The sequence below is a fragment of the Plectropomus leopardus genome, chromosome 10 (assembly GCF_026936395.1).
Source record: "Plectropomus leopardus strain MGB_pleo_1.0 chromosome 10, ASM2693639v1, whole genome shotgun sequence".
NCBI lineage: Eukaryota > Metazoa > Chordata > Actinopteri > Perciformes > Serranidae > Plectropomus > Plectropomus leopardus.
In genome coordinates, this window is record NC_142185.1 from 2,765,246 (window position 1) to 2,790,166 (window position 24,921).

The 24,921-nt window shown below is 40.5% G+C and overlaps 1 protein-coding gene across 1 annotated transcript in view; it reads left to right on the plus strand.

Annotated features, from left to right (window-relative positions):
- The first annotated feature begins 6,117 nt into the window (after window positions 1-6,117).
- The window catches only part of efnb2a (ephrin-B2a), a 39,610-nt gene continuing 20,806 nt past the window's right edge, over window positions 6,118-24,921 (plus strand). The window contains exons 1-3 of the mRNA XM_042494008.2: window positions 6,118-7,130; window positions 7,249-7,814; window positions 20,947-21,230. Coding sequence (XP_042349942.1) covers window positions 7,702-7,814; window positions 20,947-21,230 — 397 coding nt within the window. The 5' untranslated portion in view covers window positions 6,118-7,130; window positions 7,249-7,701. The remainder of the gene's footprint in view (window positions 7,131-7,248; window positions 7,815-20,946; window positions 21,231-24,921) is intronic.

Below are 24,921 nucleotides of genomic sequence, written 5' to 3' on the forward strand. Positions count from 1 at the left end.
ATGCTCTTAATCCTCGTCACATTTTGTTCATCAAGGGTTAAAGCTTTGAAACCTGGATTGACATCACTTTTCTTATGCTTTAAGTCTTTGTAGTGGAGTATTACTAGAAAATATACAAAAATTAAGGTCAGATGAGAACCATAGAAGAAAATTCATTTTTAACAATCATGCTCAGCCTACTTACAAGCAAATGACAGTATGTGGTGTCAAACTGGAATTCTTTAGAGAATGACTTATCTATAAATAAAAATAAAATATAAACACCTGTGCTGTAATTAATGTATTAGTTGTGTTGATATGTGTATGTAGCTGCTCTATTTTTAATTATTATAACTACTTGTTTATATTGTGTGCGAATAAATTAGAATAAAATTAATTTCCAAGAGCAGATTACGCTCCACAGAGGGGGTGATGTGGACAGGTTATGTCCGAGAGAGCATTTTTGGATTCACTCCTTAGTGTTATGAGCACATTTTAATAGATCTATATGTTCTATGATGGCTGGAGCCTGATGTCTACACAGCATCTATTTCTATTGTCATTATTGGATTGTAAATAAGGTTGATTTTGTAAATATGTTGTTTGGTGTTTGACTGGCTTTGTAGTTTCACTGTGTTCATTTTGTACTCTTCCAAGGACTACAATAGCCTTGATGCCTTGCTAGTCAAGACTCAGTGACTGACTCAGGTGTTTCGCATTAAGGCTAATCAAGTGATGTTTCCTCAGCTTTTGTTTTCCCAATTACTTTTTACTAATTTTGTTTTAATTTCTGTGTCATATCTTCCTAAATTGCTCATTGTCTTCTTCCCTTGTTTCTAAAAGAACGCAAGCCAATTAGTTCTTAACGTTGAAGTATGAGCAGAGTAAACCCATCTGTTACGATGAACTTCACTTAAAACTGGCTTGATCGAGAGTTCGAGCTCTCACAAATAGGTTCAATTGCTCTCTGCCATGGCCTTAATTCAAACTGAAGTCGCTTAACACAATAGTTTTAAATAAGTAGTGGTTTGACCTGGTCAATGACAAATTTTAATGGCATTTCTGGCACCGTCTCGGGTTTTGTCAGCGGGTTATTACACACTGCGATCCATTTTGTCCCCTTGAGCCGTGCGGGACCAATACATCAACGTCAAGTTAACCAAATCCCTGTAATAACAGCATCTAATGAGTTGGCAGCTCCAGTCTGAGACTCGTTCTGTTACTGGTTTGTTTCCAGCTCGTGAAGGCTGTTGTAACAAAGACTGAGATCACTGCTAATTGACTGTTCACCAGGCCTCGTGCTGCTGTTCATGGCATCATTAAGGTGATGTGTGCAAATACACACTGATTTCACTGAAGCAGTTTCACCCTCAATATTCAAATATGCTCTAATCACATTCTCCAGGCCTGGAAAAGTCATGAACTGGTTAAGAAAACATTGGAACTTTTGGAAAAGTCATAAAATTTTGTTGTGTGCACAGAAATTGTTACAGTAATCATCTGTGGATAACCTTCCAGCTTATGTAACATAACAGGAAATTTATATCTGTAGTTGTTGACGTAACATAGTTCTAACCCAGCTAGCAATGTTCGGTTCTAAAAATGTTCTGAGAATGGTGCAATTCAACCAATGCATTGTTTTCAGTGGCAAGTTTTCTTTTAGTTCTCAGAATATTCTTCTAGAAGTTGGGGTAACATTCTATAAACATCAAAAGATTAAAAATGTTTGTTTTTTTTAGTTTGTTTTGGTTAACATTACATTTTCATTTTTAAAAAAATGGTCTGTAATGTCAGTCCTCAACAATATTGTCTGAATGTTGCTTTCAAAATGTTCTTCCTTTGTTCTTATGTAACATTGTGGGAAAGTTTTGTAAAAAGAACATTCTATGATCTGCCACCTCTCAACATCACCATAATATTCTCAGAATGTTGCAGTTAGAACATTGCGTCTGAGTCAGTATTAAACCTTACAGGAACATTATTTGAAAAGATAAACATCCCTAAAATGCTCTTTGAACATTATTTAAAATGTTTTTTTTACAACATTATTGCAACTTGTAGGTAATGTTAGCCAATGTTGTGGAAACGCTTCCCTGCTAGCTGGGAATATGCTTTGATGCATGACGTTTAGTTTATCATCCCATACATCTCGTCATGCTCTCCCTGCATTTATCTTTCCATTCATGCGTGCCGTCTGGCTGAAATTATGTTTGAAAAATGTTGGGCAGAAGGAGCAAACAAACAAACAAACAAACAAACATTATAGATCCTTAAAAAAAATTATGTAAAACTTTTTGAAACTTTATCCATGAAAATGTATGGGAACCCTTGATAAAATTAATTCTATTTTGCTAAAAAGTATTACTCGTCTAGCAGGGAAGGTCCCCACAACAACGGCTAACGTTACCTACAAATTTTTATAATGTTTTAAAGAAAGCATTTAAATGTAATGTTTGGAGAACTTTTTAAGGTGTTCATCTTTTCGAATAATGTTCCTGTGAGGTTAAAAGCTATGACGTAACATTTTCACTGCAACATTCTGAGGATGTTTTGGTGATGTTGAGAGGTGACAGAATGTTCTTTGTAAAATGTTTCCACAATATGACACGAGAACAACGGAAGAACATTTTAAAAGCAACATTCAGGAAATGCTTTGAGAACAAAAGAGACTACGCATTTTTTAAATTATTTTTTTAATGAAACGTTCCTGTAATATATGTTTTAAAAAATGTATATATCTATTTTAAGCTATTTTAAGATCATTTATAGATGTAGATAATATAGATAATTACCCTAACTTAAAAAAGAATGCATTATTCTCAGAACGTTTTTAGAACTGAATATTGCTAGTTGGGTGGAGACCACCAACCCCAACCACCACCTTGGTGGGTTTGCCCCCCCAGCCAGTGTTGACTCTAGCTACGGCCCTGGATTTAACCACTGTTTGAGGAAACAGTTTGATTTTACATGAAACTTTCAACCAATGAATCCAGTTCTAACTGTTGGCTGCATTTAAACATGCGAGTGAATGAATGATGGATGAAGACATGAATGTTTGAATCATGTAATAAATGGTTAAACTCGGGACCCCAGATTAACCAGTTCACCGAGATCAGAGCGCCAACGCTATTTTCATTCCTTTCTTATTAAATTATGACTCATGTCAACATTTGTGGCTCAGACTGGAGTTTAGAGCTCACCACCGCATTCCATCACCGACAGCCCGGTCGCTGGCTCCGGTGGCTCCGGTGCGCCGTGGAACAAACAGCTCCAGTGTCCGGCGGCCTGTGCTCTGTGTCCCGCTGCTGCTGTTGGTCTCTCCGCGGAGCTCTGCGCAGCTCTCTGCAGTCAGATCCACTCATTAGGAATAAATTTAAGTTAGCTGGTGCAGACAGGAAGCTGGCTTTGGAAACCTCCCCACAAAATAATTTTAGAGATAAAATATAAATGCCTGTACTCTTTCTTAAAATGTGGAATTAGTGAAGCTGAGTTTGTGTTTTTTCTGTCTGTGTTTAAAAAGTTTAAAAGTGGCTGAAAAAAAAGCGCACAATGCATTTTAAATGTTTTTTTCTCTCTCCATGAAATATTCCTAAAACATGCCTGTTTTTGCAATTATTTTCTGGCAGAAGGTTTCTTTCTGAGCTGTTAATTGCTGCCTCAAACTCACATAGGCTACTTTAATTTCATGTATAGTTAGTTTTGTGTCATAAATGTATTATTGAGGTGGGAAAAGCTGTGGATGAGAGCGCAGAGGAAGTTTCGAGTTTCTTCATTTTTAAGTTTCTTCCTTTTTCCTCTGCGGGGCTAAAACCAGTCCGTCAGCCCGCCGGCAGCTGCGGAGCGTCATTCCTGAACATCAACCCGACCCTCTCTGTCCCCCTCTCTCTCTCTCTCTCTCTCTCTCTCTCTCACACACACACACACACACACACACACACACACACACATTCACACTCAACTGTGGATCTTTGAGCTTGACACTTGCAAACAGGAAAGTAGTTTGGACAGGACTTTAACTATTGTTGTTCCAACAATGTCAGAAGATAAAGTGGATTACATGGAAATTGTCCCAATGACAGACAGAATAATTCATTTAGAATCAATACTAAACGTTTGAGAGGGGCAATTTGCATTGAAAGTTTTATTTGAAATAACTTGAGAAATATAACAGTGATAAGCTAATAGCTCAAACTATTACAGAAGTTGATTTTACTTTACTGGAAACTGATTGCCCTTAAAAGGGAAAGTAAATATCACTGTTAATCTTTGTTTATTTTATATCTAATTATTATTTTTATTAAAAATGTATCTCTAGTTACTTAATTATGTGAAGTTGTTGCAATTTAAAAGTGAAATGACCTTGTTCTTTTCTAAGTGTTAACAATTTCAGTAAACCAAGTTAGACTAACTTATCATGACAAAGAAGATTTAGCCAACGATGATGTTAGGAGAACTGGTAGTTTTGTTTTGTTAACATGTTTAAGAAGATACTAATGTGATTGACTAGTTTGCAACAACAACAACAACACACACACACACACACACACACACACACACACACACACACACACACACACACACACACACACAAGAGAATTGTTAGCCAACTTAAAACAATTACTTCAGTCGGTGCCTTACATGAATTAAGCGTCCTCAACTCGGCTTCTAAGCAGTTGTGTTTTAAGCAAACTTAAAGGGTTACTTAGGTTAACAATTCTCTTTTTTTTCACTGCCATATAATGCAGATATAGTACAGTAAACTTGGTTTATTGAAGTTGCTTAAACGTTGGAAGATTAATTGAATGAAATTTGTCATTTTCAAGTTTCAATAACTTCACAAAATTAAGTACATATAACTAAACTTAAGTAAACTTCAGAATGAGATAAAGTCTACATGAATTAAGACTAATGGTTATATTTACTTACATTTTTCAAGGCAATCAGTTTCCTAGACTGTTTTCAAAGTAAAATCAACTTGTCAGATTAGATAGTGTTGCATATTCATCTTTCTAAAACACATTCCAAAGTCCCTACAGAAATATTCTAAACTCTCTGATCTTTGCTCTGCAGCAACTAAAGAAGCCCCTAAATATTTAGAGAAGGTGCAGCGGGCCGTGCGCACAGAGCCGCGTGTCAGTCTTGATAATCTAATCTATTCTCTATAGCTTCCTCTCACCTGTTTTTGGATGGCATTAATCTCATGTTCACACTACTGCAATAAACACGCAGAGTGGTGCAAGCCTGTGCTTTCTCCGTGTTTATTCCAGGCCGGGAGGAGTGCACAGGGTCCGGGATCACCCGGTCCTCCGCCCGGTGCTCCATTAGCCCGATCAACTGCTAAACACACAGCCGCAATCCACAGCGCAGACTCAAACAAAATCGAATTAAGTCGTTAAAAAGTGTCAAAACTTCACACGCTGAATTCAGGCAGTTGACAGAGGTGTCTGTGTTGGTGTTGGTGTTGGTGTGTGTGTGTGTGTGTGTGTGTGCGCGCGCGTGCGTTAAATTAGAGGCCATTGACTAAAACTTCAGCAAAGTGTGAATGTGTAACATTTCAATTAGACTGAAGGAACTTTAATGTGCTGCAAAATAATGTTTTAACAGCTCAGGCGGCGCTTATAGCCTACAGCACTGTAATAGGTCTAATAATATAAATAATAATAACTGAATAGTTTTTGTTCGCCAGCCTGCTGTAAAAAATAAAAAATGTAAAACCTGTTTAAACGTCTTTAAAGTTTAAAAAAAAAACATGTGGATTTTACTTTTAACTCTTTGAGACCTGGATCGAGGTCTTGTGCTTTGCTCAGACGTCTTTCACAAGCTGTCTGACCCTTTGAAATATGAGCAAATGTGTTTGATTTCTTTCATAATAGCAGTGAGCATTTGGTAAAAAAAATGTCCCACACATTAAACTGTGACAAGAAAAAAACTTTATTAATTATTTTTAAAGGGGGTAATTAAAATGAAAAAAAAGAAAAAATGTCCAGAAAATATATTCATAATTAGGCCACGCAAAATTATATTTCAAAATTATTTCATTGAATTAAAATACATATTTTTGAACTAAAAGCACTTTTTGGGTCATTTCTTCTTCTTTCTTTTTCTTTTTGCTTACTTTTAGGTAATTTTCTTATAACTTACTAATTTCTTGCTCATTCTTGACCATGTCTTCGGTTGCTCATTGGCCTTCTCCCCGTGCTTTTGCAAGAAATCAAACCAATTTGCCCCGGTTTCGAGGGGTTAAACGACCTCTAAAGTAGGAAAAAACATCTGTTTTGATATTAAATTTAATTTTCTATCATTTGATACATTCCATTTTGTGATTTCTAAGTTTGATTTAAATGTAAATGAAACTCCTTTCGATTGTTTCTGACTGTCCTCAGCTGTGGAGGAAGGCGGCTTTTCCGCTAGTGGGCGCTCGTGCCTTTCGCAAAAAACTTGAGCGATAAAGCGCTGTGAATGGGGAGCCGTGCAGCAGCACTGTGGCTTCACAATACACTCCTGTGTGTATGAGCCTGATGGGGGAAAATGTTTTCTCGTTGCTTTTATTGTGTATTTGGGGAATATTCCGAGCAATGATAAACACGTGAGAAGTGCGCGTAATTCGTTGTTTGAGGGCTGTTAAGAGGAGTTAAAAAACATTATTTCTGAAGTTTGTTCTGTTTTGTGTATGTTTTGTTTTTTAGGTGAGGAATGGTTTAATATGTCTTAATTATAGGGGAATTCGCCTTTATTATCACTTTGCGTCCTATTATTGGACTAATTATATCTGTTATGAGAATTTTAATCGTTATAATTAAAAATAAAAATTCAGGTTGAAGTTATCTACCTGTCTATTGATAAAAGAATAATTCAACTGTATTTTCCCCCGTCTCGCTCACCACTAGTCACCGTACTGAACCAGTTGCCCCCGCTGACTGACAGCTCAGCTCCGATTGACTTCCCCACCGAGGGACCAATCAGCGGCGGCGGGGGGCGGGGCCTGGGCCAAAGCAGCTCCACCAAATATTATTCCCAGTCGCGCTCCCTTGCAGTTACTTTCCATCCAGGTTTCGGAGCAGCGCTGAGGCATCATCCCCTCCGTCTGTCTGCGGCCGTTTTGGGGACGGGATCTGCAGGAGCGAGCCGCGGCACTTGTTGGGGACCTCTTAGTATGAGAACTTCCATCCCAGCTCCTTTGATTTCTTTCATTCTCATATTTGATCATTTGCTTCATTTTGACCATCCGACCTCATTGTTTCGCCATTTTTCTGCTGCTGTCACCCACAGTTTGTTGCTCACCACCACCAGCAGCAGCAGCACCAGCTGAGAGGGGAATATCTCACCATTCCACCACCAGCCATCTCTGTCCTCTTCTCCGCTGCAGATCTGGATTTTTTTGTTTGGCAATGCTGGACTAGAACGCAGGGGGATTTATATTTGTATTGATTTCCATCCACTTTTTCTCTCTGAGGGATGTATTACAGCGGCGTGAAGTGTGCGCTCTGAACAGGGGAGAATATAAACCCACTGTCCGCTGAATGAACCACTGCCGTGCGCCTTTGGTTTCTGGAGCAGGTCTCTCTTCTGGAGATGCTCTGATCGGGGCTCCGTGCGCACTGGATCGGGATTTAAACTGAAGAAATTGTTTTCTGGAGCGCTTTATTTTTTTGCGTGTGGACATATTTGGTTATTCTGAAAAAGGATTGTGCACCCCACCCGGAGGCGCGCAGCCGGCTAACCATGGGGGACTCGATGTGGAGATATTATTTTGGAGTTTTGTTTATTGCCTTCAAAGTGGACTTGTGCCGTGCGCTCATCCTGGAGTCCATCTACTGGAACACAACAAATACCAAGTAAGTGGAGCGCGAGCCGAGCTGATTACTGGCCCCAGTAACGCCGTCCGTACGCTATCCCCGTGCGGCGGCGAATTCACGCCAGACTCAGTTGAAAAATCACACAATTAAACGTTTGCTTGCCTGCCGCCCGTGGCGCATATGCGTAAAATAACACTAGTCATCATGAGGTAGTTTTACAGAAACAACTCTTGAATTCGGCTCACAGTGAGCGGAACAAAGAGCTCCCAGAGTGGCGTGATCATAAATTTAAATCGATCTTCGCCTATTATTCTTGCATTGCTTTTTCTGCGAAAAACATCTGCGTTTGGAAAGTGAGATTTTGACCAAATAAATGCAGCCAGAGAGCCTTCATGATCGATGTGTACTCCGTCTGCCGCTTCATTCGCACAATTTTGGAGCTGAGTTAAGGTTTGTGTTCTGGGTTAGACGCACGGATAATACACATAAACTAATAAAGCCATCAATCCAAAAAACACACCTGTCAAGATAAAAGACACTGCATTCAGCTCTGCTCGTTGATTTGCTGCTTTAACTGAGAGATTTACTGTTTCGCCGTTGGGGAATATTTACGCGCAGCGGACGGCGAGGGCCCGCTCGGCCGTGCGTTACTGTGCCACTCAAACCCGCCTGAGAATCAAACGACTCATAGTGTGTGTGATCCATCTGTTATTTACTTTTCACTGGCATATTGCTACTAAATTATTCACACCTGTGGGTCATTTTGGCTATTTTCGGTAAATATTTTTTAAACTTTACGCTTCGCGTCCTCGCTCAATAATAACTTGGACTAATAAAAATTCATGAGTCTGTAACAGGTCCGATTCCATTAAAAAGAGCAGAGCTTTGACGCTGTATTGAGCTCATTAACAGGCCCGTTTGTTCCCTCGCAGTTGTGTTTCCACGGAATCACCTATTGGATGTTATTTTTTTTAATCCTCCGTAATGAAGATAATATTAATGAAGCAGAAATGAAGCCTTGTGCTTAACGTGCCGAGGCGGAGGCATCGTGGAGCTGCTGGGACGCACCGCCGGGCCTCTGATGCTCTGCTGCGGTTCCCAACACTTTGTGTTGAAATAAATAAATAACTCACAGAGCAGTGAGCAGTTTTGGGGCGGATTATGCTGAAAATATGCTTCACGAGACAAAAACACGAAATAAACCGTCGTGCGCCCAAACCCGCTGCTCTCCAACCATTTCTGCTCCTGCCACGAGACTGACGTAAAACCCCCAAAACAGCAGAGCTGGCTGCGTCATTATCAGGATGTCCCATACGCTTTTTAGCCCGTTAGAATATCACATTCAGCAGCCTGAAATAATTTACACCCTCCATCTGCCCCCTAAATCTCCCCACAGGCCAAGAAAGGCGGTTAAACTCCTTTCTGCAAATAAAAAAAGGTGTCTTTCTCCTCCTCTACACCCCTGGTCTGAGCCCGGCGGGGGGCGCTCCTCTTTGTGGCCGTTTCGTCACGGCCAAACTCGAACTCGCTCAATAATTCAGCTTTTGGCTGGGATGCAGCCAGAGAGCCCCTTTCCTCTCAGTCTCCCGCACCGAAACACGCACAATGGAGACGTTCTGATGCACTAACAGGTGTCTTTTGTTGCGTGGAAATTAATCTTAAATTGCGCTCGGGGCCTTGCCGTCCTCATACCGTGCATTTCAGTGTGTGTGGATGGTTTTGTGGGACAGAGCTCTGGTGTTCTATATGCAGCACACTCGGCCTTCTAGCCTCTTGACTGCCACAGCCATCTGTGTGAATTTGAATCCTGACTGTGCGCGCAATGACGCGCTCATTTATACCTTTAGCTCGGTTCAAGGCACAAAACGGCACTTTGCGCACCTATATTCCAGTACACATGTCGCTGTGTGACCGTATCCCACCCAGTCCTCAGACTGGTGCCCTTTGATGACCATTTGGCCCTAAATAGAGAGGCGGTGATGAGAAACCCCCCCCCTTAAACGCTTGAATCTTAAGTGTTGTGGCATTTTAAGCCAATGTAAAGTTACACATCATAGCAAATATGAACACTGCTTAGAAACTGAAAATATATAATGCTAAGTATGTAGATCAGTTTGATTCCCGATTAGGCTTTGTGACTATTCACGGATCAGCCAACAAGTCATTCTATTCTTTTCAAATGTCTTTCTGCCAGAGCCAGTTCATGATCTTCTGTCCATGTTGGAGCTACAGATTAGTGTGTCATTTCAATTGGCGTGTCTCTTTTGATTTTGAAAAAGAGGACAGAACCAAAAAAAAAAAAAAAATCTGTCCAACCTCAGAGCAAGTATAGGCCTTGAGATGCCACAAATGCAGCGGGCATTCCGGTGGAATTAGTGCGTGCATTTGCGCATTCTTTGTCTGGGTGAGGAGTTCAGAGGTAAAAGGCCACAGAGTGATATCATTGTGTGAGCGCGCGCCTCCTTCTCTTTAGGTTAAAGCAGCTCAGTGCGCTTTTTGGAGCAGAGCGAGAACAATAAGTTCAAGTTCTCTGCCTTGAAACTGTTTCATTTAACAAATTTAGGTCATTTCACAGAGACACTGACGTAATTTTTCTCATTGATTCTCCTCATTACTCATTACCACGCAGGAGGAAGAGCACAGTTAGTTAAACTGATGCACCAGTCACTTGGTGCCTGTGTTTTGTCTTAACAAATGAATTTAACCTCATTATTAATTCTATTAGACATCCCAAACTTCCAAAAGCTGGAAAATTGCGAAAAAAAAAAAATTTTAGAAAACATAAAATGTATTGTAAAAATCAATGATTTCAGAGGTTAAAACTATGAAAACACTTTATTATTTGATTTTTTTTCCAGAACAAACACCTTGAACTAAGGTCATAGCAACAGCTACTTGTATACACACAAAATATCATTTCTCACACGTTATTTAGTCCCAAAATGTTTTGTTAACATAATATTTTGGGACTTAATAACTTGTTGAGAAGGACAGTTTTGCAGTGAACAAGTACTTTGCTTTCACAAAATTGTAAAGAAGTTGGTTTGTACCAGAAAAATGATAAAATGTTTTGATAGTTTTAGCCTCTGAAACCATCAATTTTCACAATAAACCTAACATTTTGCCAAAACTTTGATGGAAAGTCACAGTCTCCCAGGTCTCCTGATGTAGCTTTGGAAAGTTCGGGGTCTCCAATAGAATTAACATGAGCTTCAATGGATTTAAGTAAATGGAAACACAGGAGGTAGAGATTGGTCCAGCCGAGTTTATTAAGGTTTGAGACCATTTTCCAGCTAGCTAATGTCTGATAAATAACTTTGCTGTGAGTGTATTATCCTCTTTCACAGCTTGTTCAAAGTGCCTGTGTGTCACTTATTCCTCCTCGGTAACAGAGGACCCCGAAGCGTGAATATCTCTCTGCAGCAGGTCAGCAATATGCTCAACAGCCCGAGTTGTCCCTGCCTCTGCGTCTCTCTTTGAGTTTGCGTTAGTCCTCCTCTTTGACTATTCAAGGAAGGATGAATGTTAGAAATGTGAAGGCTGTAGGCCAGTCTCATGCCTTTGTGTGTGTCAGCCAGGGGAGAGGATAAAGAAACTCTCTCACTGTGTGTGTGTGCGTTAAAGTGTGTGCATCTATCAGGAAAAAAAAATCCCTCCACAGGGCCCACGGCTGTGTCGATTAAACCTCATTGTTGTTTGCGCTTTACTACTTTACTGCCCTTATGCATGAACCTTCTTTAAAAAAAAAAAAAAAAAGGACCCCACCAACCCTCCTCTCAGTCCCTGCAACACACACACACACACACACACACACACACACACACACACACACACACACACACACACACACACACACACACACACACACACACACACCTCCTTCTCCTGGTAATCCATTTTGTAGTTGGGAGGGAGAAACAAAAGAGAGGCCTGCTTTACATGGTTTATGTAAAAGGAGCGCTCCCTCTCTTCCACTGCAGTTCATTAAGAGATTACATAGAAGCCCAAAGGCCCTTTGTGACCGGGCAGTGACGGGGGCACCTCTGTGGGTCCTTTTGTGAATGCAGGGGGGGTTAGAGAGAGAGAGAGGCATAGAGATGCAGGTCCATGATGAATGAGTGAATGGCCTTGTGCTGAATGTCGTAACCTCCCTCTTCCTCTAGCCATCCCTCCTTACCCAAAAATCCCCTGCAGTGCCTCTTATTTTGCCTTTTTCCTCGTCTTTTCTCTCCACAGCACGGACACAGAAAAGATCAGTTGCTTTAATTTAGCTCCATCGATCGGCGGAGAGGGCGAGGGAAAAATGGAGGGAGAGAAAGTGAAATCCTGCCATGTTCGACAGCGAGTTCACGCTGCCGGGGTTATGGAGGTTGACGTGGCTTTTTAATGATTACTGCCAGGAGAAAAGTTGATGATTAAGATTGTGTAATAAAAGAAGAGGGAGCGAGGAGAACAGGAGAGAAGTGAAACAGAGAGGAGAGAGAGCGTCGAGGCCCCTTGGGGGTAAGGAGGGTAATTATGTCTAGGCCTGCTCAGAACCCACAGGCCTGGATTACTGGATGAAAGGTACGGCTGAGGGCTCGCAAAACCAGGGAGAGGGTGACAGGCGGCGTAAAGACCTCTGTCCCCTCGGCCTACAGAGGGCGAGAGCCGGGGTGCTATGAGGAATCGCGGGGTGGATTAACCCTCTCCATGCCCAGGCTTGGCCTCTTTGTCTGCCGCCTTAATGAATCCTTGCATTGCAGTTGGGATTCAAACAGTTGCTCTCGATCTGCAGCAGAGCAGACCGTTGTTTTCTCATAACTCCGGGGCCACAGGAAAAGACAGGGTGGGATTCGGACCAGGGATTACACCAGGGAGGCCACACATATCCAAGAATCCAGTGGTTTAAATAGAGACAGAGAGACAAGAGGGGGAGACACCCTGTTACATTTTTAGTTCCATGTAACTTTTTAAGTTCTAAGACTAAAATCTGACAAGTTAACATTACTGAAAAAATTTAGAAAACCTTGCCTTGAAAAATGTACTCTAAGTATATATAACTATTAATCCTAATTTCTGATTACTTTATATCTAAAAACTGAAAATTTACTTATATTTACTGAATTTTGTGAAGTTGTTGCAACTTAAAAATGACAAATTTAATTATATAGTATATAGTCATATTTGTATTTTCTTATGCATGTTAACAAAACAGAACTCGAAGATCACCTAACTTCATCAATGGCAAAATCCTCTTTGTCATAAACAAGTTAAGTTAGACTAATTTAGTTTACTGCAGTTGCAAACACGAAGAAAGAACAAGGTCATTCCACTTGTCATCTTCAATTTGCAATAACTTCACAAAATTCAGTAAATAAAGCGAAATTTCAAGTCATGTTAACACTTAGATATAAAGTAAACATAAATTAAGACTTGTAGTCATCTTTAATTTCCTCTTTCAAGGCAATCAATTAATACAATTTAAAGCAAGATCAGTTTGTCTGATTTTAGAGTGTATTTGCTTTTTCTTACAAAAAACAACAAAACTATAGTGTTCAGCCTGCCTTAGAATTTTACGTTGACTGAATTTAAGAAGACAAGTTGAGGTCATTTTGTAATGACTTAATTTATCTCCTCAAATTCAGTTAACTTCAAAAAATTAAGGCAGCCTGGACACTAACTTCTAAAAGTTAAAACAAATACTTTATTTTAATAACATCCAGCGGTAGACATTAAAAGGTTAATTATACATAATAAGGCAAATTCTCAAATTCATTCAACTTAAAAATGTAAGGCAGTCTGAACACTAGCTGTTTTAAGTTAAAGCAAATATTTTCTGAAAGCTTCAGACTCACACGAGAACTTTTTTTGTTGTTTTTTACTGACAGATGCAGCGGTCACAACCTCAGGAAGTCTGCAGTCCTCCTCCTTCTTTCCTTTTGCTCCTTTTCCCCCAAACGTTTCCTCTCCCCTCGCCAAACACACACTAAAAAAGACACCAAACGTAAAGGTGAAGAAAGGTGGTTAGAAGATAAATGAGAAAAAACAGATGTCACATGGTTCTTTCAAGTCTCCAGCAGTCACCCAGTGTCGCCCACATGTGTGCTTGACTCAACACGCTTCGTCACGTATGCTGAAGAGACACACACTTGATTTGAAAAGCCCCCTCAACCCTTAAATTTACAACTCCATATTTCACAAAAGATAATTTCACCGTTAAGTGTGTTGCCTTTTAGTGAAAGTTTGCGCCGTGGACGTCCTCTCTAAAGAGCAATCACAGGCGCAAGTCATTGCTTTCAAACCTTTTTTTTTTCAGAGAAAAGCAGCGAGGGCTCTTTGTGTGGAGAAAATTGCAGCTGTCTGATTTTTGCTGTTTCATTATGAAAACCATCTCAGTATAAAAGGCTTTATTTCTGGCTCTGACAGACGCAGAGATTGTGAGGAGAGAGTTCAGGCACCTGTGGCTGTTCTCACCTTCCCACCAAATGGCCCGACGGTGTGCTTAGAGATGAGAGCAATGAGGCCGGCTTATAGAGCCCGCAGCTCCGCTCGGCTTCTCTCTTAACTCTTCTGCTGGTTCTGTGGGTGCGTTTGTTTGTGGGGGAGGTGGAGGAGGGCAGATAGAGGGAGCAGAGAAGACGAGTGCTACTGTGTGTCTCTGTTGCTTTCTTCTGTCTCTTTCCCGCTCCCATCACCTCCTGTGATTACACATTCTGCCCGAGTGCACTGTTGGAGGAGTGCTGGCCTCATTGTGACAGGGACAAATCTTTTAGACATGACAGAAAACTGTAGCTGCAAATCACAGTGATTTTCGCTTTATATATCTATCCAAGTTAACTATTTGTTTTAAAAAGTTTAAAATTTTAAGTTGACTGAATGTGAGAAACCAAGTTGAGGTAATTTTGTAATGATTTGTCTACTTCCTAATAGTCCAAAATGAGGACTATTATCAGCATAAACACTTAAGGTAGCCAGGACACTATTTTAACTTAAAACAAATGCATTATTTTTTACAGTGCAATTATTTTTTTTCATGTATTCGATTAATCGTATAATTATCAAAATAGTAAAACATGCTCGTCACAGAGCTTCAAATTTCCTGTTTAGTGTGAGTCCAAAGACCAAAGATATTCAATTTACAGTTATATAAAACAGACATAAGCCATAAATCCTCAGGAAATTTCAAAAAAGAGAAAAACCCCATCAATAGTTAATTGCTTCTAAAAGTTAGCCCATTCAATGACTAGATTAATCATCTATCTATACTTCAGTGCAGCCAACATGAATACTATTAGATTGATAACTTCTCTGAAGCCATACATGACTTGTTTCTATCTTTTAAAGTAACAGGAACAGCTGTTGAAGTAAAGTTGTTAAATTTTAATAATGATACAAAAGTGTTCCGAATAACCCTGCTCTCCCCCATTTCATTTTACATTTTTATGCTAACTTTTCAACTTCCACATACTGCTTTCACTGTAAAAAGATAGCATATGTTTTAACTCACAAAAGTTTGTGTCTGGGCTGCTGTAAAATGTTAAGATGACTGAATTTAAGAAAACAAGTTGAGGGCATTTTGTAATGAATGAACTTGAAATTCAGTCAACTTAAAGATTAAAGGCAGCCAGGCCACTACTTTTTTTTAAAAGTTAAAACTAAAAGTTTATAAGGTAACCAATAGTGTAGATAGTCAGTCCAAGGAAGTAAATGAATGTCTTTACATCACCCCCCAGTTGTTTACACTCAGTCTTTAATGCGTTTAATGCCTGATCTCCAGACTAGCTCACACCGCTGTGATGAAGTGGGCTCAGCTCTTTGGTGCAGGAATATTTATGGTGGGGGAGTCTGACTAAAGAAGGGTTTTTTAGGAGGGGGGACAGGAGGGGTGAAAGGCCAAGTGTTCCTGAAAGCAGAGTGGGGGTGGGGGTCAAATTAATTTACAATCATGAGATGGCAGGGAGAGCTTTTATGTATTTAGAGCCCCCCCCTCCCCTGTATTCATCCTTACTATTTGTGCTGCGTGTATGTGTGTGTGACCTTGTGTACCTGTTGTACCTGGTGCTTGGTTTGACTGGCTGCCACTGGGCAAGGTGTCTGGTATCTGACACACATTCAGCCATCGCAAAACACCGGCAGGGGAGGAGACGGAGCGCGGGAAGGGAGGCGCCCAGCTAATGAATGAGTGTCCGACTTGACAGCCTCCCTGTCTTCATCTCCTCTCTCGTTTATGCCATCTCTCCCTCTCCCTTTGTGTTTTTTTCTAAGAGACAATCCAGAATAGCTCATATTTGCCCTCAATCAGCCTCTTGGCAGCTTATCTTTAAACCCACATTCAAACAGTTTTATTCCTCTTTGTCAGCAGTTATTGAATGCTTTCATTATGCAGCACTTTGCTGTAAATCAGCTGGCGAAAATACAAGAGTGTAACAGAGAGGATGGTGTGTGTTAGTCTTGTTTCTCTTGCCCCTGGCTAAGGCAGATCTCGATTTGGAATAGTAAAGGCAGTGAAAGAACAGGATACAGCCATTATGATAGCATATCTCATATTCAGGGAAGTAAAACACACAGAATAGACACCCGGCGTTTGTGTGTGACAGAAAGAGATGAGGATGTTTCCTTTAGCTCCTTCACATCTGTGTGTGTGTGTGTGTGTGTTATCCAGCTCTCTCTGTGCATTAACATTGTGTAGGTTTTGTTTGATCTCCTGCTAGTTGCCCACTTCCTTTAAAGATAGCGTTCAGGCTGGCAGGGCACAAGTTATGACGCCCTGGATGATAGTATTGTCAGAAAGGTGTTGGCTAAATATGTCATTAGAAAAGACTGGAAATGATTCACCTGTTCACCGTGTATGCGTGTGTGCAGTAGGTGTGGACCTGTGCCTGCTTGTGTGTGTGTTTGTGGGTTGTGTTATATTTTGACTTTTAATCGGTTCATGAGATTTTAAGACACTTTTTATTTTTCTGTTTGAAAAAATATTTATGGTGTGGGTACCTTCATCTTGAAACTGCCCCTCAAACCCATAATTTGTCCTGTGTAAACAAACAACAAGGCTTGGAGGGTATGTAATATTTCAGTTCCATTCAATTTTATATTTAAAACCCATTATGACAAATCCCAATTTATCTTAGAGGGCTTTATAGTATATGATAGTCCTCTGTGGCAAAACCCCCAAAAACCCTATAATGGGGGAAAAAACAAAAAAAGAGAAAAATGGTGGAAACCTAAGGAAGAGTGATTGAGGAGGGATCCCTTTTTCAGGATTGAGAGATGTGCAATAGATGTATTTCATCCTATATTGACAGAAAAAGTGTGTGGAGCTACAACAGCATGTGCGCTATTTACTTTAAGCTTTTCAGACTTACAAACACATGATAGAAACCAACAAAATGTTATGGAAAGTAATATTCACACAACCATTTTCCACCTATTACCTATTTTACATAGAGAAATACAACTGTACAACTTTAAAAATCAGGTGTCTCTCAGTTACAGAAGTCGGACGAGGCTTTATTGAGTATTGCACTTCATGCAAACTCGACAGAAACAAAATAAGACTGTCTTGGTTACTCTTGTTAGTAATTGAGGAAGTAAGTCCACTGTTCCAACAATCACCAACTTAAGTGTAGTTGAAATAAATTCTTAATTCATCAAGTTAGATGTAAAAAACATGCAGTTATTCCCCATAGTCTCTCGCTGCCTGCTGGCTGCTCGCTGTTTACAGTCCTGTAACTTCTCCCTCCACCATTAGGTGTCACTGTGTCTTTCAGCTCAGCTGCCTGTTCCACCAGTAGAGAACAGAGACTAAGCTCTGGTGGTGCATGCTGTGCACCACATACAATGAGCTTTATTTATAGAGGCATTGAAAAACATACCTTCGGGATTTCTAAATACCCTGGTATACTGTGATACCACCAAATCCTACAAACAACATGCAAATTGTTTGCAGGAGTATATTTTAACCGAGAGCAGGCTGAGTGTTTCAGCATGCCTTTAGCCTTAAAGATAATCCAGGCTGAACCTGTCCTGACTCCAGCATCAAACTTAATGACAGACATGAGACTGGTATCAATTTTAAAGAGCACAGCAGATTCAGAATACAAGCAGCTTTGATACACATGGATCCTGAGTAGCTGAGCATGATGGGACAAGGCGATAAGGCTGCGGAGCTGCAGGATAGGGATCTGCTGTTGTGTTGTCAGCAGAGTACTGAGGCACTTCTAGATTAACCTCTTAAGATAAATAACGGCCACCACAAGCAACACCATGCTACACACACACCGACCGCCGCGCACACACAGACATTTCAAATAAGCACATGCATGCATGCTTTCACCCCTGTATAAACACACATGCCACCTTGCACGCATGAATGGATGCTTCCAACCGTGCTCACACACCCACATACACAAACACACACACACACACACACACATGTACACAAGGTTAATGCATACACCTACAGCTGCACAGTGTTTGTGTAGAAGCGAAGCCCCCAAGGCTTTTCTAAGGACCTTTCCTCTCTCTCTCTCTCTCTGCTCCAATTCCCCCCTCCCTTCCGATACACACACACACACACACACACACACACACACACACAGCTGATAAGATGATGCCAGATGGCGCTGCAATGCATAGACATATATACCCTTCCTCCATCTCCCTCTCTCTCTCCCTCTTTTGCTCTCTCTCCCTGTGTCCGTCACTGGACACACTGTACCACCGCTGAGTGTGTCCCCAGGGGGCAGAAAAAATATTTTGCTCGGCCTAGTTAGCCACTGCGTGTGCACGTGCGAGATCTGGCGTGTGTTTGTGTGCATATCAGTGTGCTCGCTCGTTCACAAGTGCACGCTGGAAGCAAAGAAGATGATGCACGCTGTTGGGGAAGGAAGGAGAAATAATGTATGTGTCTGCATCTGAATGCTCAAAACTGTGTTTGACAGAGATAGACACAAGAAGAAAAATGCTACTGTGAGAGAACTAGCAGCCAGTATGTTGACTGTATATATATGCATTGAATCCCCCCCCCCCGCTATTTCATTTAGAGCTCTTTGTTAATTATGAACCGACAGTGCCTTGCCACCCGTCCCCTGTGTGAAGGCTCCCCTGCTGCCCTGAGGTGGCTGTCTTTGTAGTCAGAAAAAAAACAAACAAAAAAAACCAGTAAAAGCTGTATGCCGGTGCTCAGGCCTCAGTATGCTGTTTTGGGTCTCATTGCTTTAGTAATGAGATGATCTCAGGCTCTCTTGTGCTTTCTTCCAGGAAAAGAAGTCAGAGTTCACAAGAAAATGTTGATCCTGCGAAAGACTTTTGTACATACAGGATATATGTTAAACATGAGAGTTGAAATGATAATTTATTAAAGTAATCTATTTTTTTATTATTAAATGAATCTTCATCTAATTTGATAATTGATTCTTTATTAACTTAGTTGAGTCAAAATTCTCTGATTCGAGTTCCATACATGTGAATATTATCTGGTTTCATTCTCTTTCTGTGAAAAAAGAGTACTGTTAACCAACTTCAAATGATTACTTCAATCAGTAAAACATAAATTATTTAAGATTATTATTGAATCATGTTTTCAAGTTAGATTAAAACAAACTGCTCCGATATCCAGTTGAGAAAACTCAATTTTGTGTTTCCAGCTTATTTAAGTTGGTTGACCATTTTTCAGTGAACTTAATGGGTTGTGGACAAAACAAGACATTTTAGAATGTCAAACGTTGACTCCAGTTAAACTTATTATGTTAACTTACTGACTTACAGAATTTGTTTACAGGCAACACATTTTACATTTGGCCTTTTAACATTTATTATGGACTTTAGGAAACAGTGACAGAATTTTTTCGCCATTTTTGACATTATACAGATCAAACAACTCATTGATTAATTAAGAAAATAATTGTTAAATTAATCAACAAAGAAAATAATTCTCAGTTGCAGTCGAATTACATTTGTAATTCACAATAGGGCTGTAACTATCAGTTAATTTATTTTTAATTTAACAATTATTTTTTCAACAAATCAATTAATTGTTTGGATTGTTACATGGTGCAAAATGTCACATGATAATGTCGTAAAATGTTTTGTTTTATCTGACCAACTGTCAAAAGATATTCACTTTACTATCATATTAAACAAAAGCTGCAAATTTTACCCAGGTAATGTTTGGTGTCCATGCTTGACAAATGACAATTATGTGATCAAAATAGTTTCCATGAAATTTTTCTGTCATTCAACTAATAACTTAATCGATTTAGATGGTGGGTAAAGGCCCATTGTTTTGGTCTTTTGCTCGGAATCTGTCCTATTGTACATACGATCATCACGTTAAAGTGTAACGGTCCCACTTGATATTCCCATCATTTCTAGTAGTCACTTTTAGCAATGAATTCCTGTCTATTTACTGGAACCAGTATTTACAGTCTAACATAAAAAAGCCTCCAGGGCTTTCATGGTTACCATTTCAAATTGTATTCAAGCATCATGGGGCAAATTGGTTTAGCAGATAAATATAAGATTTCACCTCCAACTCGCGCTCCAACTGTGAATGTGTGTGTGCGAGTACGTGCAATCACAGGAGTGCTGCAGGGGCTCACAGCACTCGAAGACTAAATGGCGACATTATTTTACTTTTGGGAAGAATTTAGGGAAATTCAACTCCACTCCCAGACAAACCCCTCCAGGCTCTATGTCTATCTGTGTGCATGATTCTGCTGCTCTTCCTGTTGTTGTGATTTTGCCTCACCAAGCTGGGCTTTTATTGTTTTTTAATTTTCTGTTTTGTATGCCAAAGCTGTTCTGCCCATTTCCTTGGCATCCGGGAAGCGCATCGCCTTCTCCTCATTTATCCGCCTAATTATTCTCTCTTTCCATCGCTGCCACAATGCTGGAGAAAAGCTGTGATTTTATCTTCAGATATGGGGTCACTTTGCACCACATGCGTACACACATATACACACATCACACATTCTGCCATTATCCTTCATCATCTGAAATTAATGGACCCAATCAGTAATTACCACATCAATAATTAAGTCGACTTCTCTTTTTTTTTGAAAGATATGGAGAGGCTCAATGGCAAACACTCCAATCTGCAATGCATAATGAATGATTTGTCATCAGTTCTTCTGCAGCTAACTGATATTCTTCTTCTCCTTGTTCCCCGCCTTCCTGCGTCTCCTTTCAGATTCGTGCCAGGCCAAGGCGTGGTATTGTACCCCCAGATCGGGGATAAGTTGGACATTGTGTGCCCCCGTGTGGATGGCGGGGTCAGCGATGGCGTGGAATACTACAAGGTATACATGGTGCCTAGGGAGCAGCTGGAGAGCTGCACCATCACCAAGGCCGACACACCGCTCCTCAACTGTGTCAAACCCGACCAGGATGTCAAGTTCACCCTCAAGTTCCAGGAGTTCAGTCCCAATCTATGGGGCCTGGAGTTCTTCAGAGGAAGGGACTACTACATCATCTGTAAGTACTTGTCTCACTCTGAAGGGATAATAAATTAGGCCTTGCATAATTAAAGGGGACAAACAGCCTTTTAAACGGTTTTGCAAGGTTTAACAACCTGCTGTTGCTGACATAGCTTGAGTTTGCGGACTGGCTTTGTTGTGTGCTTCTGCATTTTTATTCTTTTAGTCAACAACTGGTCATACATGCACAGTCAAGTGGAGTTATGGCTATAGTTCAAAAAAGCCATATACTTGGACTGCTGTCCTTGTCCCAATATACAATCACTGGAGGAGAATCCATTTATTGACATAAGCATGTCTAACTCCTCCATGGTAGGTAGAGATATGTCCTCTTTCAGCTAGTTGCTGTTGGACCTTCTACTGGTTGGTCTATTAAGTCACATACTAAACAAGTTAGCAAGCAGCAAACAGGTCTCATGTCTCATGTTGGACGGGACCACATGAATAACTTTTTGGTGTTGTACATTTCATATGTTCTCTATGCTGGCTCTATACTTGGTACCTTCATCTTGTTTTGTTTTCTTCCCTTCCACTTCATCATCGTTTTTCACAGCTTTCTTTTACCATATAAAGTGGACTATGGAAAACCTTGTCCAAATCAAGTCCAGTTGAGGTGTATACATGAACAAATAAATTGAACCTCAGCTGCATTATGTAGGTGTGTTAGTCAAACTTTGAGAAATTCAATTTAGTACAATTTCAGTCAGATTATGACAATAATTTGACTTTTTCTAACATCATGCAAACTTACAGACTGTTGGTCTCTCCACCGACAAGTATACATTCCTTTGGTGGTTTTGATGGACATCCTGAGGAAATAATCTGAAGTTTGGTTTAGACTTTACTGGCAGATAAGTGAGAGAATTCCTTGAACAGCACAAATAGGCTATCTAAAGGATGATTCTTCCCAAGAGATCCTACACTAATGAGTATGTAAGTAAACATTCTAGGTCCATTTGAAATTATGTTAAAAGTCCATTCAAAGGACTGTGTAGTGTTTTCACAGATTATCCCTATGGGGTGTTCTTCTTGTATGAACCAAACATCTAGCAAGATCCACATGAGAGAAATCTTGAAGCGGTGTTGTAGTCCAAGTCCAAGTTGTAGAAAAACTTTGCAAAGAGTAGTTATGACATTTAAACACCTCAGTATACTTCAAACAAAGTTAGATAGATCCTGCAACAGCTTCTGAATACCCCTTATCCCATAGCCTTACCATGTCTACCTTTATATATGGAGGACTCTTTGACTGAACCATTAAAGGAATATTTCATCGATATAAGGAGAGTCCTCACATAAAACTATGCCATCTCTGCAGTAGAAATACGCAAATACTTTTGACATTGGTGCTACATGACCAGAGAAGACAGAGAAAAAAGAATTGAGGCATTACCTTTTGCTTAAAAGGTAGTAAATCAAAAACAACCAGTATGAATCTTTCATACTGGTTGTTTACATTACGTCATCCACTTTCTGGTGGATGACGTAATGTAACCTCGTTCATTCAACACAATGCTGGCTGACGATATTTCATATTACACTTAATTGTAAGCTTTGAGGTGAGAAATTTTCAATGCTGTAACAGAATCTTAGCTTTTATTCATTTATTCTTATAGTCAAAATAGAAGAGCGAAAGAGTGAGAGAGACGTGCAGGTAAGTCTCTTTATCAGCTGTATCAGCTTTGAGTGCGTGGTGGCGGAGGCAGGGTTGGCGGTCAGTATGAAAATGCAGTAGTTTAGCCTGTAGTCTGAGCTATTGCAAGCCAAAAATCATTCGGTGGTGTTTAGACGGAGGTGAGGAGGGATATCTTGGCACTAGTTTACCCACATTGTTTTATATAAAGCTGGTTGAAAATCGAAATAGTCCTCAGCTGTAAGACTTTTAGCAGCTTGTACTCTTCAGTCTCGTGGTGCAGGTGCAGTTGCTCTGCTTTGCCTGTGATGTACTAACGCCGCCCTGGGAGGAAGTTCTGATGGGGTTTAGTGGCGGCCCCCCGGTTTGAAACATGGGAGGTGGACTGAACCATCTGTGTGACGCTGATGGGGGGTGTGCCGCAGATTGGACCATCTGTGAGGCTCTGCCACAGCCATCTGTGAGCTGTCACAGTAGGGGAAGGCCATGTTTGTGACTGAGGAGAAGGAAGGGGAAGAAAGGAGAGTTAAGAGAGGAGGAAAGAGATGAGCAGGAAATACCGCTTCTTATCCAAACACTCTATAGCTGTAGAGGAAGTAGAATTTTGCAAACAAATGTGTGAAGCTAACAACTGATTGTACTGTATGGAATAAATGTACTTTAAACTACCTGCAGTGACCGAATCCTGTGAATTATGTTCTTTGGGCCCTCCACAGAAGTCCTGCAGAGAAAGCCGTCAAGCAGCTGTTTGAGAAAAACAGGTTCACCTAAACAATATGCTCATTCACTGAAGTTAGTTTAAAAGCAAACAGGCAACAGTGGCTGCTCTTTGTCATAGCTGCAGGATATTTGCATGGCGGGGCATGTCTCCCTGCGTTACAGTCTAACAGGTACTTCTGTGGTCTTGCAGGTGAGACATGTGCTCAGGCAAATATTTGGGAGGAAATATAACAAGTTAAATACCTGACAATGGCTTACAGGCAATACAACACTACAACCACATCTAGGTGGAAAACAAAGTACACGGGGCTAACTGGTGGATGCACACATAAATTCACCTCCCTGTGCACAAGCACCCTCACCCACAGGAGCCCAACAAACCATTAGATGTGGTTTGTGTGTGTACTGAAGGACTACAAAGGCTTCTGACTGAAGAGACACCGACACCATCACCCTCCCCTCATCTCCTCCTCTACCCAAACGCTGCAGTTAATTATTGATGAGCCAGTGCTGGTGTTTACTTACCCTGGTTCTCCCGGTGCGCTGCATGAATCCCATCACACCGTGGTGAATCAGGAGCAGGGATGGGGATAACTTTAGGTTAATGCAGAACATGGATAAGAACATGTAGACCATCATACACTCTTGGAAATACAGGTGTTAACTCGAACCATGTAGGGTTCTTGGGATTGTTCCTGTATGAGAACCATTTTTGGTTCCCTGTAGAACCTTTAATGGAACACTGTCAGTAGGATCTGAATAGAACCCAGTGTTAAGGGTAAAAGCTAGAACCATCTGTGAAATGTCCCAGGACCTCCTATTAGAGGCTCTACAGAGAACCCTTCTATGATGTAACTGTTCCGCCCAGAACCCTGTCTGGGTGTTCTATCCAGAACCATTCCATCCTCTAAGGGTGCTAAGACGAACCCAAGGGATTCTACAGAAGTCTTTCATATTCCAATGCTTTCATCTAAAACCCACTCTGGCGTTCTATCAAGAGCCCTTTCATATTTTATTTAGAACCCATCCAGTATGTTAATAGTAGTAAGTAGTAATTAACTACATAACCCATAGATCTTCCTCCCACTAACCATGGTTTTAGTTCTCAATAGAACTCTTAGTCTTATAAAGAAACCCTGAAAAACTCTTCCTTTGAAAAAAATAGTTCTTCAGAAGCAAATGGTTTCGGGTATGACGCTGATGGGTAAAAAGAAGAAGCCTTTTTGAATATTTATTTCTCAGAATGTACATGCTATCGAGGACAAACATACACACATGCTGATAATGCACACACACACACACACACACGTTGTGTCTCAGGAAAGTGGAGCTGCAG